The following is a 16,562-nucleotide window of genomic DNA, read 5'->3' on the forward strand; positions in this document are numbered from 1 at the left end:
GTAGGTAGCTAACAGTCTAACAGGTAAGGATCATGGACTGACTGTAGGTAGCTAACATTCTAACAGGTAAGGGTCATGGACTGACTGTAGGTAGGTAGCTAACATTCTAACAGGTAAGGATCATGGACTGACTGTAGGTAGCTAACAGTCTAACAGGTAAGGATCATGGACTGACTGTAGGTAGCTAACAGGTAAGGATCATGGACTGACTGTAGGTAGCTAACAGTCTAACAGGTAAGGATCATGGACTGACTGTAGGTAGCTAACAGTCTAACAGGTAAGGATCATGGACTGACTGTAGGTAGCTAACAGTCTAACAGGTAAGGATCATGTCTGCACAAAGTAGGATCATGCTGGTTTGACCAGCTGTGCATTGAGGAAGTGTATGTGTGTGTGTGCGTGTGCGTGTGTGTTCAGGCCATTTTGTGAGGGTACCAGTTGAGGAGGTGGGAACCCGTGCCGGTAGCCAGACGGGCGGCCGGGCCCAGGGCAAAGGGCGAGGTGACACGCAGCATGTCCCCTGTCCCAAATAGAGGGAACATGGATGTACCTAGACAACACAGGAAATACCTCATTAATGTAGACATCTTCCATGGCAGTAGAGTCAGAATCCTAACTTAAGATAAAAACAGCATCTTTGCATTAGTCTCCAACAGACACCCTGTATATAGCCTCCACATTGCCTCTGTACCGTAACACCCTGTATATAGCCTCCACATTGCCTCTGTACCGTAACACCCTGTATATAGCCTCCACATTGCCTCTGTACCGTAACACCCTGTATATAGCCTCCACATTGCCTCTGTACCGTAACACCCTGTATATAGCCTCCACATTGCCTCTGTACCGGTACCCCCTGTATATCGCCTCCACATTGACTCTGTACCGTAACACCCTGTATATCGCCTCCACATTGACTCTGTACCGTAACACCCTGTATATAGCCTCCACATTGACTCTGTACCGTAACACCCTGTATATCGCCTCCACATTGACTCTGTACCGTAACACCCTGTATATCGCCTCCACATTGACTCTGTACCGTAACACCCTGTATATAGCCTCCACATTGACCCTGTACCGTAACACCCTGTATATAGCCTCCACATTGACTCTGTACCGTAACACCCTGTATATCGCCTCCACATTGACTCTGTACCGTAACACCCTGTATATCGCCTCCACATTGACTCTGTACCGTAACACCCTGTATATAGCCTCCACATTGACTCTGTACCGTAACACCCTGTATATAGCCTCCACATTGTTATTTTACTGCTGCTCTTTAATTATTTGTTACTCTTATCTTTTTTTTGTGGTATTTTTATTAAAACTGTATTGTTGGTTAAGGGCTTGTTAGTAAGTATTTCACTGTAAGGTTGCTGTTGTATTTGGCGCATGTGACAAATACAATTTGATTTGATTCATTTAGCTGCAACACTGCTGCCGAACAACATTAGATGAAGTGTAAAGCTCAGCCTGCTTGCTGTATTTCCATGGCCTGTTTGGGTCTTTTGTTCACAGCTTAACCAAAACCACTGCACTGTAACAGTGTATCAATATCAAGGCTTATGCAATTAGGTAACACAATTTGGTCAAATAGCTATGGTAACAGGTCTAATAGGATCAGTGTCAGTTTCTCTGTACAGGGCCATTCACTAGTGGGGAATTTCATTGTTTCTCTAGCATCATTAGTGCTCAGGCTAACCCCTGTGTGTGTAATGGTTTGTTTACCGTGTGTGTGTATTTGTTTACCGTACCGTATGGGGCACTCTGGGTCTGCGTCAATCCGGGGGTATGGAGGCTCAGGGTTTTCAGAGTGGAGGGCTGGGGGGGCACCACGGGTATGAGGGACACCGGGGGCACCGCGGGTATGAGGGACACCGGGGGCACAGCAGGTATGAGGGACACCGGGGGCACCGCGGGTATGAGGGACACCGGGGGCACCGCCCCTGCATTTACATAGCATGGTTGCTTCAGCTCACCGGCACTAGGCGAAGGAGGGGGGGGCTGAAACACCTGGGGGACAGAAAGGGTAGGGAAGATCATGCATTGACTGGGACTTTGGAAAGCACCAAATCATAAAAACCCAACCAGCTAAAACCAATGCATATTTAGGGCACCAGCAATGTATTCACACAGCATTCAGCATTAATAACACGTCATTTCGAAGAATGTGAAAACAAAACCCATTCAATGGAAATAAAACCCATCTCAAAGTAGAGCTGGGGGATACAGGCCAGAGCCGGGGGGGGAAATACAGGCTAGAGCCGTGTGATACAGGCTAGAGCCGGGGGGGGGGGGATACAGGCCAGAGCCCGGGGGGGATACAGGCCAGAGCCAGGGGGGGAATACAGGCCAGAGGCAGGGGGGGAATACAGGCCAGAGGCAGGGGGGGAATACAGGCCAGAGCCAGGGGGGGAATACAGGCCAGAGGCAGGGGGGGAATACAGGCCAGAGGCAGGGGGGGAATACAGGCCAGAGCCGGGGGGTGGGATACAGGCTAAAAGTAATATCACTTTTCTTCAAAGGTTTGGATGATATACATCTCCATTTCCTGTTTCTCTCTAAACAAATTAAAAAAGGCCAAGACACAATTCTTAACTGAATTTTCTTTATTTAAAAAAATACGAGGCCTCATTGCCTATTCCTGCAAAACAAATGAACACACCCACACGTCTATTCTATTGTTTAGGAATGTTTGACCACTAGCTATTTCAATATGTCATATATATAACCATTTTGATTGAAAATGTATGAATTTAGTTCATTTGTTGTTATAATTAAAACAGCCTGTGGTTATTTGCTATTGGATTGGCAGAATGACAACTACTAACACATTAACCTACAGCTGGCCTGAACATCACTTTTTTGAATGCACTTTAATTATCCAACATCACACTTACCGATGGCGAGGTGAAGCCTGTGCCCAAAGCACTGCAGGCGGGTCCAGTTGTTCAAGCACAAAGCTTTTATCATGTTGCTCCTGCTGTCAGTTGTCATGCACACCTGTCAGTCTTCACTCATTTTCCACCATGCCAGAGAGTCTCTGAGACCCTGGGCTATTACTTCACCCGTATGATCATCTTCCACCATGCCAGAGAGTCTCTGAGACCCTGGGCTATTACTTCACCTGTATGATCATCTTCCACCATGCCAGAGAGTCTGAGACCCTGGGCTATTACTTCACCTGTATGATCATCTTCCACCATGCCAGAGAGTCTGAGACCCTGGGCTATTACTTCACCTGTATGATCATCTTCCACCATGCCAGAGAGTCTGAGACCCTGGGCTATTACTTCACCTGTATGATCATCTTCCACCATGCCAGAGAGTCTCTGAGACCCTGGGCTATTACTTCACCTGTATGATCATCTTCCACCATGCCAGAGAGTCTTTGAGACCCTGGGCTATTACTTCACCTGTATGATCATCTTCCACCATGCCAGAGAGTCTCTGAGACCCTGGGCTATTACTTCACCTGTATGATCATCTTCCACCATGCCAGAGAGTCTGAGACCCTGGGCTATTACTTCACCTGTATGATCATCAGGGAAGTACGACGTCTGGAGGCAGACATTTTGCAATTTCCAATCTTGATTTATGTAGTGGACTGTCAAACTTAGGTATGGCTCTAACGTTCTGCTCGACCATAGATCGGCTGCGGTGGAAAAATAAGACACACTAGCCAGCTTCTCTGCCACTCTTTCGCAGTTAGCAGTGTATAATCACGGCAGGGCCTCTTCCGTAAAATACTTGCGGCTTAGCAGCTGATATTTGTGGTCAACTGTACCCAGCAGCTTTTAAAAGCCTGGCTTTTCTACTGTAAAGATTGGGACCATATCCTTCACTATGTAATAGGTCACTGCATCCATTATCAACTTCCACCTCAAACTTTTCTTGTCATAAGGGGTTACGTTTGAAAAGGATGCGGGTATGGTAGTTTGTCTTTTAGCTGACGTTTTGGGAATTGGGCGACTGGAATCGGCATTGTGTAGTCTCACGCTTTCCTCCCATTCCATCTCGTGTTTCAGTTACAGGTGATGGAGGTTGGTTGTGCTGCTGCTTTTCAGAGCAATTGTCTTTCCACACATTTTACACAGGACATTCGTTTGCTGAACATCAGACCTCTTAAACCTGAACCACTTCCATATTACTGAAAAACATTGTTACCCTTTTTGGGCATGATTTCATCCTCACGAGAGGCTGCGCTGGCTTCCTCACTCTCCATGTTGGTGGAACTCTTACCGCTGCTACACTTCTCCGGCGTGATTACAATTTGTGAAAGGCTGTCTAGGGTTGTGATTGGTGGATAACCTCTGTGCACGTGTTGGGCTGACAGAAGAGACAGTGAGATGCTGCATTTGTAAAAAGTTACAACATAACAGAACCTCCATTCTTGCGATACAGGCATTTTCCACATCGCGCTGAAACAAACTTGAATATATAAAAAAAACTCGATATCGCCTGGCCCTATCTCAAAGTTCTTAATTTGTGTTTTATTTTGTTCCTCATGCAGGAATTTGGCACAAACAGGCTTTTTATTTTGGTTAATGAATTCAGAAATGAGAACATCGGGGAGAGGAATTGTTCTCATTTTCTTCCAATTAACAAATAATAAAGCAGCAGTGCGTCCGGGGAGGATGTGCAGGGGCAGAGGTCTAATGCCTAACAAACACCACAACAGGAGGTCAGACTGCAGACTGCAATTGCTTTCCAATTAAATTAGTTCTTACCAGCTGCTTAGTGGTGTTAGGCAGGTTGCCAGATAACGACGCAAACAACTGGACCTCAGGTAGAATATAATACAGTCTGGTTGGGACTGCTCTTTTCAGTCTGACAACCCCAAAAAAAGTATGCAGTATTTTCTGAGGCCAAATGTCTGACCTCTGTCCTTACCTTAGCTTTGTCTCCATGGTTACCCAGGTCTGCCTTGGGCTGTACCACCTCTGGGGTGGGGGCAGGGGCGTTGGGTGTCCAGCCCTGGTCCCAGTCACTACAGCACAGCAGCAGCGGGTCCTTAGTCTGCAGAGCTGCAAACGGGTTGGCATTCAGGCCCCCCTGGAGAAACAAACACACAACTTTAGATCATTCCTTTTGTAATCCCAGTTCCATTGTACATTAGCCTCGTTCCAGGTCTGTTTGAGCGGTCTCATCACAATTGACCATAGGAGTTGGAGAGACAGCACACATATAGGACCAGTCCAATTACACACATTATAACAAGGTCTTACAACGTCACCATGTTCTAGAACCAAAGATAGTTCACTCAGGCCATTTCCATTGAGAAAGAAATGGTCAGTTCTGGTCTACTTAACTGAGTGGGTCTCCAATAGTCATCAATGAGATAGCAGCTGGGTCTGGTCTACTTAACTGAGTGGGTCTCCAATAGTCATCAATGAGATAGCAGCTGGGTCTGGTCTACTTAACTGAGTGGGTCTCCAATAGTCATCAATGAGATAGCAGCTGGGTCTGGTCTACTTAACTGAGTGGGTCTCCAATAGTCATCAATGAGATAGCAGCTGGGTCTGGTCTACTTAGTTCATTGAACCAGGAAAAAACAGAAGGAAAAAAACAGCGAGTGGGGTGTCTCGCTTCCTCTTTCGGCTATGCTAGAATTATGTTCTGATAATTGTGGGGTCAAAGGTCATACCTGGGCTGTGGAGTTGACCTCTGTGACCTCGATGAACTCCAGTGCCGGGAGGTCAGGCAGAACTTCCTCTTTGTTGGTTTTGTTCCCGCCCACAAGGTTAGGGGTCTAAAACACACATCCATTACTTAACAATGCATCCTTCTTCCCTCCTATCCTTGAAGAAGTCACTAATACAACACGATGGGATATATAACACAAAGAGATAACACAATGGGATATATACAGAGAGAGATATAACACGATGGGATATATACAGAGAGAGATATAACACGATGGGATATATACAGAGAGAGATAACACAATGGGATATATACAGAGAGAGATATAACACGATGGGATATATACAGAGAGAGATATAACACGATGGGATATATACAGAGAGAGATATAACACGATGGGATATATACAGAGAGAGATATAACACGATGGGATATATACAGAGAGAGATATAACACAGTGGGATATATACACAGAGAGATATAACACGATGGGATATATACAGAGAGAGATATAACACGATGGGATATATACAGAGAGAGATATAACACGATGGGATATATACAGAGAGATATAACACAGTGGGATATATACAGAGAGAGATATAACACAGTGTGATATATACAGAGAGAGATATAACACAGTGTGATATAACACAGTGGGATATATACAGAGAGAGATATAACATTGGGATATATACAGAGAGAGATATAACATTGGGATATATACAGAGAGATAACACAGTGGGATATATACAGAGAGAGATATAACATTGGGATATATACAGAGAGAGATATAACACGATGGGATATATATAGAGAGAGATATAACACAGTGGGATATATACAGAGAGAGATATAACACAGTGGGATATATACAGAGAGAGATGTAACACAGTGGGATATAACACAATGGGATATATACAGAGAGAGAACACAGTGGGATATATACAGAGAGAGAACACAATGGGATATATACAGAGAGAGATATAACACAGTGGGATATATACAGAGAGAGATATAACACAGTGGGATATATACAGAGAGAGATATAACACAGTGGGATATATACAGAGAGAGATATAACACAGTGGGATATATACAGAGAGAGATAACACAATGGGATATATACAGAGAGAGAACACAGTGGGATATATACAGAGAGAGAACACAATGGGATATATACAGAGAGAGATATAATACAGTGGGATATATACAGAGAGAGATATAACACAGTGGGATATATACAGAGAGAGATATAACACGATGGGATATATATAGAGAGAGATATAACACAGTGGGATATATACAGAGAGAGATGTAACACAGTGGGATATAACACAATGGGATATATACAGAGAGAGATATAACACAGTGGGATATATACAGAGAGAGATATAACACAGTGGGATATATACAGAGAGAGATATAACACAGTGGGATATATACAGAGAGAGATATAACATTGGGATATATACAGAGAGAGATATAACATTGGGATATATACAGAGAGAGATATAACATTGGGATATATACAGAGAGATATAACATTGGGATATATACAGAGAGAGATATAACATTGGGATATATACAGAGAGAGATATAACATTGGGATATATACAGAGAGAGATATAACATTGGGATATATACAGAGAGAGAGAACACAGTGGGATATATACAGAGAGAGATATAACATTGGGATATATACAGAGAGAGATATAACATTGGGATATATACAGAGAGAGATATAACATTGGGATATATACAGAGAGAGATATAACACAGTGGGATATAACACAGTGGGATATATACAGAGAGAGATAACACAGTGGGATATATACAGAGAGAGATAACACAGTGGGATATATACAGAGAGAGATATAACATTGGGATATATACAGAGAGAGATATAACACAGTGGGATATATACAGAGAGAGATATAACACAGTGGGATATATACAGAGAGAGATATAACATTGGGATATATACAGAGAGAGATATAACATTGGGATATATACAGAGAGAGATATAACATTGGGATATATACAGAGAGAGAGAACACAGTGGGATATATACAGAGAGAGATATAACACAGTGTGATATATACAGAGAGAGATATAACACAGTGTGATATAACACAGTGGGATATATACAGAGAGAGATAACATTGGGATATATACAGAGAGAGATATAACACAGTGGGATATAACACAGTGGGATATATACAGAGAGAGATAACACAGTGGGATATATACAGAGAGAGATAACACAGTGGGATATATACAGAGAGAGATATAACACAGTGGGATATATACAGAGAGAGATATAACACGATGGGATATATACAGAGAGAGATATAACACGATGGGATATATACAGAGAGAGATAACACAGTGGGATATATACAGAGAGAGATATAACACAGTGGGATATATACAGAGAGAGATATAACACGATGGGATATATACAGAGAGAGATATAACACGATGGGATATATACAGAGAGAGATATAACACAATGGGATATATACAGAGAGAGATATAACACAATGGGATATATACAGAGAGAGATATAACATTGGGATATATACAGAGAGAGATATAACACGATGGGATATATACAGAGAGAGATATAACACAGTGGGATATATACAGAGAGAGATATAACACAGTGGGATATATACAGAGAGAGATAACACAGTGGGATATATACAGAGAGAGATGTAACACAGTGGGATATATACAGAGAGAGAACACAGTGGGATATATACAGAGAGAGAACACAATGGGATATATACAGAGAGAGATATAACACAGTGGGATATAACACAGTGGGATATATACAGAGAGAGAACACAGTGGGATATATACAGAGAGAGATATAACACAGTGTGATATAACACAGTGGGATATAACACAGTGTGATATAACACAGTGGGATATATACAGAGAGAGAGATAACACAGTGGGATATATACAGAGAGAGATATAACACAGTGGGATATATACAGAGAGAGATATAACACAGTGGGATATATACAGAGAGAGATATAACACAGTGGGATATATACAGAGAGAGATATAACACAGTGGGATATATACAGAGAGAGATATAACACAGTGGGATATATACAGAGAGAGATATAACACAGTGGGATATATACAGAGAGAGATATAACACAGTGGGATATATACAGAGAGAGATATAACACAGTGGGATATATACAGAGAGCGATATAACACAGTGGGATATATACAGAGAGAGATATAACACAGTGGGATATATACAGAGAGAGATATAACACAGTGGGATATATACAGAGAGAGATATAACATTGGGATATATACAGAGAGAGATATAACATTGGGATATATACAGAGAGAGATAACACAGTGGGATATAACGCAGTGGGATATATACAGAGAGAGATAATACAGTGGGATATATACAGAGAGAGAACACAATGGGATATATACAGAGAGATATAACGCAGTGGGATATATACAGAGAGAGATATAACACAATGAGATATAACGCAGTGGAATATAGAGAGAGAGATATAACATTGGGATATATACAGAGAGATAACACGATGGGATATAGAGAGAGACACAGTGCACAAAACATTAAGAATACCTGCTCTTTCAACGACAGACTGACCAGGTGAATCCAGGTGAAAGCTATGATCCCTTATTGATATCACTTGTTAAATCCACTTCAATCAGTGTAGATGAAGGGGAGGAGACAGGTTAAAGAAGGATTTCTAAGCCTCGAGACAATTGAGAATGTGTGCCATAAAGCTGGTGAATGTGCAAGACAAAATATTTAAGTGCCTTTGAACTGAGTACGGTAGTAGGTGCCAGGTGCACCGGTTTGTGTCAAGAACTGCAACGCTGCTGGGTTTTTCACACTCAACAGTTTCCCGTGTGCATCAAGAATGGTCCATCATCCAAAGGTCATCAAGCCAACTTGACACAACTGTGGGAATCATTGTAGTCCACAAGGAACAGCATCCCTGTGGAATGCTTTTGACACCTTGTAGAGTCCATGCCCTGACGAACTGAGGCTGTTCTGAGGGCAAAAGGGGGGTGTGTAACTCAATAATAGGAAGGTATTCCTAATGTTTGGTATACTGAGTGTAAACAAGGATTCTATTAAAAGGCTTTTTCTGAACCCTGTTGTGTCAGATCAGTGATCTGTTCAAGGAAAGGAGGAAGGATGCATTCATTATATAGTATTTAAAAAGGGTTGCTTACTTCTACCACATCATTGTTCAATCATTCTCTCCTTGCATGTCGTGAGGCTGTGGACTCAACACTATCAACTCTTCTAAATGTACCAGGACAAGACGATCTCCATCAATGTGAAAAATCTAACAGGTCTGAAGCTGAAAACGCCTCCCTATGACTTGAATGGAAAACAGTAATGTGTGACAAAATCCATGGCTGTCTACCAGACTCCAGCCAGACCTCCACACAGTGCATGGGTGTTAACCAGCCAGGTCTCAGACCTCCACACAGTGCATGGGTGTTAACCAGCCAGGTCTCAGACCTCCACACAGTGCATGGGTGTTAACCAGCCAGGTCTCAGACCTCCACACAGTGCATGGGTGTTAACCAGCCAGGTCTCAGACCTCCACACAGTGCATGGGTGTTAACCAGCCAGGTCTCAGACCTCCACACAGTGCATGGGTGTTAACCAGCCAGGTCTCAGACCTCCACACAGCACATGGGTGTTAACCAGCCAGGCCTCAGACCTCCACACAGTGCATGGGTGTTAACCAGCCAGGTCTCAGACCTCCACACAGTGCATGGGTGTTAACCAGCCAGGTCTCAGACCTCCACACAGTGCATGGGTGTTAACCAGCCAGGTCTCAGACCTCCACACAGTGCATGGGTGTTAACCAGCCAGGTCTCAGACCTCCACACAGTGCATGGGTGTTAACCAGCCAGGTCTCAGACCTCCACACAGTGCATGGGTGTTAACCAGCCAGGTCTCAGACCTCCACACAGTGCATGGGTGTTAACCAGCCAGGTCTCAGACCTCCACACAGTGCATGGGTGTTAACCAGCCAGGTCTCAGACCTCCACACAGTGCATGGGTGTTAACCAGTCAGGTCTCAGACCTCCACACAGTGCATGGGTGTTAACCAGCCAGGTCTCAGACCTCCACACAGTGCATGGGTGTTAACCAGCCAGGTCTCAGACCTCCACACAGTGCATGGGTGTTAACCAGCCAGGTTTCAGACCTCCACACAGTACATGGGTGTTAACCAGCCAGGCCTCAGACCTCCACACAGTGCATGGGTGTTAACCAGCCAGGTTTCAGACCTCCACACAGTGCATGGGTGTTAACCAGCCAGGTCTCAGACCTCCACACAGTGCATGGGTGTTAACCAGCCAGGTCTCAGACCTCCACACAGTGCATGGGTGTTAACCAGCCAGGTCTCAGACCTCCACACAGTGCATGGGTGTTAACCAGCCAGGTCTCAGACCTCCACACAGTGCATGGGTGTTAACCAGCCAGGTCTCAGACCTCCACACAGTGCATGGGTGTTAACCAGCCAGGTCTCAGACCTCCACACAGTGCATGGGTGTTAACCAGCCAGGTTTCAGACCTCCACACAGTACATGGGTGTTAACCAGCCAGGCCTCAGACCTCCACACAGTGCATGGGTGTTAACCAGCCAGGTTTCAGACCTCCACACAGTGCATGGGTGTTAACCAGCCAGGTCTCAGACCTCCACACAGTGCATGGGTGTTAACCAGCCAGGTCTCAGACCTCCACACAGTGCATGGGTGTTAACCAGCCAGGTCTCAGACCTCCACACAGTGCATGGGTGTTAACCAGCCAGGTCTCAGACCTCCACACAGTGCATGGGTGTTAACCAGCCAGGTCTCAGACCTCCACACAGTGCATGGGTGTTAACCAGCCAGGTCTCAGACCTCCACACAGTGCATGGGTGTTAACCAGCCAGGTTTCAGACCTCCACACAGTACATGGGTGTTAACCAGCCAGGCCTCAGACCTCCACACAGTGCATGGGTGTTAACCAGCCAGGTTTCAGACCTCCACAGTAGTGTCCATAACGGGTGGATGATACTCTCGCTCCCTCTTGCATCCCCACATAACACAGTCCTGACGGAACACTGTAATTAATCTCTTTCCCGTTTCAGCAGAACAACTTTAACTGCTTCTTCCCCTCGCTCCCTGCCCCACCCTCTCTCTCTCTCTCTCTCTCTCTCCCTCCTTCCCTGCCCCCCTCCCTCCCTCTCCCTGGTTCCCCCTCTCAATTCAATTCAAGGGGCTTTATTGGCATGGGAAACATATGTCAACATTGCCAAAGCAAGTGAAGTAGATAATAAACAGAAGTGAAATAAACAAAAATTAACAGTAAACATTACACTCACAGAAGTTCCAAAAGAATAAAGACATTTGAAAAGTCATGTGTATATATACAGTGTTGTAACGATGTGCAAATGGTTAAAGTACAAAAAGGAAAATAAATAAACAAATATGGGTTGTATTTACAATGGTGTTTGTTCTTCACTGGTTGACCTTTTCTTGTGGCAACAGGTCACAGATCTTGCTGCTGTGATGGCTCACTGTGGTATTTCACCCAGTAGATATGGGAGTTTATCAAAATTGGATTTGTTTTCTAATTCTTTGTGGGTCTGTGTAATCTGAGGGAAATGTGTCTCTAATATGGTCATACATTTGGCAGGAGGTTAGGAAGTGCAGCTCAGTTTCCATCTCATTTTGTGGCCAGTGTGTACACAGCCTGTCTTCTCAGAGCCATGTCTGCCTACGGTGGCCTTTCTCAATAGCAAGGCTATGCTCACTGAGTCTGTACATAGTCAAAGCTTTCTTTATGTTTGGGCCAGTCACAGTGGACAGGTATTCTGCCACTGTGTACTCTCTGTTTAGGGCCAAATAGCATTCTAGTTTGCTCTGTTTTTTGGTTAATTCTTTCCCATGTGTAAAGCAATTATCTTTTTGTACTCTCATGATTTGGTTGGGTCTAATTGTGTTGCTGTCCTGGGGCTCTGTGGGGTCTGTTTGTGTTTGTGAACAGAGCCCCAGGACCAGCTTGCTTAGGGGACTCTTCTCCAGTTTCATCTCTCTGTAGGTGATGGCTTTCTTATGGAAGGTTTGGGAATCGCTTCCTTTTAGGTGATTGTAGAATTTAACGGCTCTTTTCTGGATTTTGATAATTAGCGGGTATCGGCCTAATTCTGCTCTGCATGCATTATTTGGTGTTTTATGTTGTACACTGAGAATATTTTTGCAGAATCTCAATTTGGTGTTTGTCCCATTTTGTGAATTCTTGGTTGGTGACAACCATAAAGGGCAATGGGTTCTACAACTGATTCAAGGGCCTCCTTGGTTCTCTCTCTCTCTCCCCTAACGCTGGGGCCGCCGCTACTAACGCTGGGGCCGCCGCTACTAACGCTGGGGCCGCCGCTACTAACGCTGGGGCCGCCGCTACTAACGCTGGGGCCGCCGCTACTAACGCAGGGGCCGCCGCTACTAACTACTAACGCTGGGGCCGCCGCTACTAACTACTAACGCTGGGGCCGCCGCTACTAACTACTAACGCTGGGGCCGCCGCTACTAACTACTAAGGCTGGGGCCGCCGCTACTAACTACTAAGGCTGGGGCCGCCGCTACTAACTACTAAGGCTGGGGCCGCCGCTACTAACTACTAAGGCTGGGGCCGCCGCTACTAACTACTAAGGCTGGGGCCGCCGCTACTAACTACTAAGGCTGGGGCCGCCGCTACTAACTACTAAGGCTGGGGCCGCCGCTACTAACTACTAACGCTGGGGCCGCCGCTACTAACTACTAACGCTGGGGCCGCCGCTACTAACTACTAACGCTGGGGCCGCCGCTACTAACTACTAACGCTGGGGCCGCCGCTACTAACTACTAACGCTGGGGCCGCCGCTACTAACTACTAACGCTGGGCGCCGCTACTAACTACTAAGGCTGGGGCCGCCGCTACTAACTACTAAGGCTGGGGCCGCCGCTACTAACTACTAAGGCTGGGGCCGCCGCTACTAACTACTAAGGCTGGGGCCGCCGCTACTAACTACTAACGCTGGGGCCGCCGCCGCTAACGCTGGGGCCGCCGCCGCTAACGCTGGGGCCGCCGCCGCTAACGCTGGGGCCGCCGCCGCTAACGCTGGGGCCGCCGCCGCTAACGCTGGGGCCGCCGCTACTAACTACTAACGCTGGGGCCGCCGCTACTAACTACTAAGGCTGGGGCCGCAACTACTAACTACTACTAGTACTAACGCTGGGGCCGCCGCTACTAACGATGGGGCCGCCACTACTAACGCTGGGGCCGCCGCTACTAACTACTAACGCTGGGGCCGCTCCTACTAAAGCTGGGGCCGCCACTACTAACGCTGGGGCCGCCGCTACTAACTACTAACGCTGGGGCCGCCGCTACTAACGCTGGGGCCGCCGCTACTAACGCTGGGGCCGCCGCTACTAACGCTGGGGCCGCCGCTACTAACGCTGGGGCCGCCGCTACTAACGCTGGGGCCGCCGCTACTAACGCTGGGGCCGCCGCTACTAACGCTGGGGCCGCTACTAACTACTAACGCTGGGGCCGCCGCTACTAACTACTAACGCTGGGGCCGCCGCTACTAACTACTAACGCTGGGGCCGCCGCTACTAACTACTAACGCTGGGGCCGCCGCTACTAACTACTAACGCTGGGGCCGCTACTAACTACTAAGGCTGGGGCCGCCGCTACTAACTACTAAGGCTGGGGCCGCCGCTACTAACTACTAAGGCTGGGGCCGCCGCTACTAACTACTAAGGCTGGGGCCGCCGCTACTAACTACTAAGGCTGGGGCCGCCGCTACTAACTACTAACGCTGGGGCCGCCGCCGCTAACGCTGGGGCCGCCGCCGCCGCTAACGCTGGGGCCGCCGCTACTAACTACTAACGCTGGGGCCGCCGCTACTAACTACTAAGGCTGGGGCCGCAACTACTAACTACTACTAGTACTAACGCTGGGGCCGCCGCTACTAACGCTGGGGCCGCCGCTACTAACGCTGGGGCCGCCGCTACTAACGCTGGGGCCGCCGCTACTAACTACTAACGCTGGGGCCGCCGCTACTAATGTTGGGGCCGCCGCTACTAACGCTGGGGCCGCCGCTACTAACGCTGGGGCCGCCGCTACTAACGCTGGGGCCGCCGCTACTAACGCTGGGGCCGCCGCTACTAACGCTGGGGCCGCCGCTACTAACGCTGGGGCCGCCGCTACTAACGCTGGGGCCGCCGCTACTAACGCTGGGGCCGCCCCTACTAACGCTGGGGCCGCCCCTACTAACGCTGGGGCCGCCCCTACTAACGCTGGGGCCGCCGCTACTAACTACTAAGGCTGGGGCCGCCGCTACTAACTACTAAGGCTGGGGCCGCAACTACTAACTACTACTAGTACTAACGCTGGGGCCGCCGCTACTAACACTGGGGCCGCCGCTACTAACTACTAACGCTGGGGCCGCTCCTAACTACTAACGCTGGGGCCGCTCCTAACTACTAACGCTGGGGCCGCTCCTACTAACTACTACTAGTACTAACGCTGGGGCCGCCGCTACTAATTGCTAACGCTGGGGACGCTACTAACTACTACTACTACTACTAACGCTGGGGCCATCCGCTACTAACTACTAGCGCTGGGGCCGCTCCTACTGGCGCTGGGGCCGCTCCTACTAACTACTGGCGCTGGGGCCGCTACTACTGGCGCTGGGGCCGCTACTACTGGCGCTGGGGCCGCTACTACTGGCGCTGGGGCCGCTACTACTGGCGCTGGGGCCGCTACTACTGACGCTGGGGCCGCTACTACTGGCGCTGGGGCCGCTACTACTGCTGGGGCTGCTACTACTGCTGCTACTAACGCTGGGGCTGCTACTACGGCTGCTACTAACGCTGGGGCTGCTACTACGGCTGCTTCTACTAACGCTGGGGCTGCTACTACTGCTGCTACTACTAACGCTGGGGCTGCTACTACTGCTGCTACTACTAACGCTGGGGCTGCTACTACTAACGCTGGGGCTGCTACTACTGCTGGGGCTGCTACTAACGCTGGGGCTGCTACTAACGCTGGGGCTGCTACTAACGCTGGGGCTGCTACTAACGCTGGGGCTGCTACTAACGCTGGGGCTGCTACTAACGCTGGGGCTGCTACTAACGCTGGGGCTGCTACTAACGCTGGGGCTGCTACTAACACTGGGGCTGCTACTAACACTGGGGCTGCTACTAACGCTGGGGCTGCTACTACTGCTACTAACACTGGGGCTGCTACTACTGCTGCTGCTAACACTGAGGCTGCTACTAACACTGGGGCTGCTACTACTGCTACTAACACTGGGGCTGCTACTAACGCTGGGGCTGCTACTACTGCTGCAGCTAACACTGAGGCTGCTACTAACACTGGGGCTGCTACTACTGCTACTAACGCTGGGGCTGCTACTAACGCTGCTACTAACGCTGGGGCTGCTACTACTACTGCTGCTACTAACGCTGGGGCTGCTACTAACACTGGGGCTGCTACTAACACTGGGGCTGCTACTACTGCTGCTGCTAACACTGAGGCTGCTACTACTGCTACTAACGCTGGGGCTGCTACTAACGCTGGGGCTGCTACTACTGCTACTAACGCTGGGGCTGCTACTAACGCTGGGGCTGCTACTAACACTGGGGCTGCTACTACTGCTACTAACGCTGGGGCCGCTACTACCGCTGCTACTAACGCTGGGGCCGCTACTACCGCTGCTACTAACGCTGGGGCCGCTACTACCGCTGCTACTAACGCTGGGGCCGCTACTACCGCTGCTACTAACGCTGGGGCCGCTACTACCGCTGCTACTAACGCTGGGGCCGCTACTACCGCTGCT

The 16,562-nt window shown here is 47.9% G+C and overlaps 1 protein-coding gene across 3 annotated transcripts in view; it reads right to left on the minus strand.

Moving 5' to 3' along the window:
- Positions 1 to 272: 272 nt before the first annotated feature.
- The window catches only part of tdrd5 (tudor domain containing 5), a 33,689-nt gene continuing 17,399 nt past the window's right edge, over positions 273 to 16,562 (minus strand). For all 3 annotated transcript variants that reach the window (XM_014149581.2, XM_014149580.2, XM_014149579.2), the window contains exons 15-18: positions 5,654 to 5,758; positions 4,900 to 5,061; positions 1,761 to 2,019; positions 273 to 550 (exon numbers count right to left, since the gene is read on the minus strand). In XM_014149581.2, coding sequence (XP_014005056.1) covers positions 414 to 550; positions 1,761 to 2,019; positions 4,900 to 5,061; positions 5,654 to 5,758 — 663 coding nt within the window. In that variant the 3' untranslated portion in view covers positions 273 to 413. The remainder of the gene's footprint in view (positions 551 to 1,760; positions 2,020 to 4,899; positions 5,062 to 5,653; positions 5,759 to 16,562) is intronic.

This window comes from Salmo salar, chromosome ssa16, assembly GCF_905237065.1.
Source record: "Salmo salar chromosome ssa16, Ssal_v3.1, whole genome shotgun sequence".
NCBI classification, from domain to species: domain Eukaryota; kingdom Metazoa; phylum Chordata; class Actinopteri; order Salmoniformes; family Salmonidae; genus Salmo; species Salmo salar.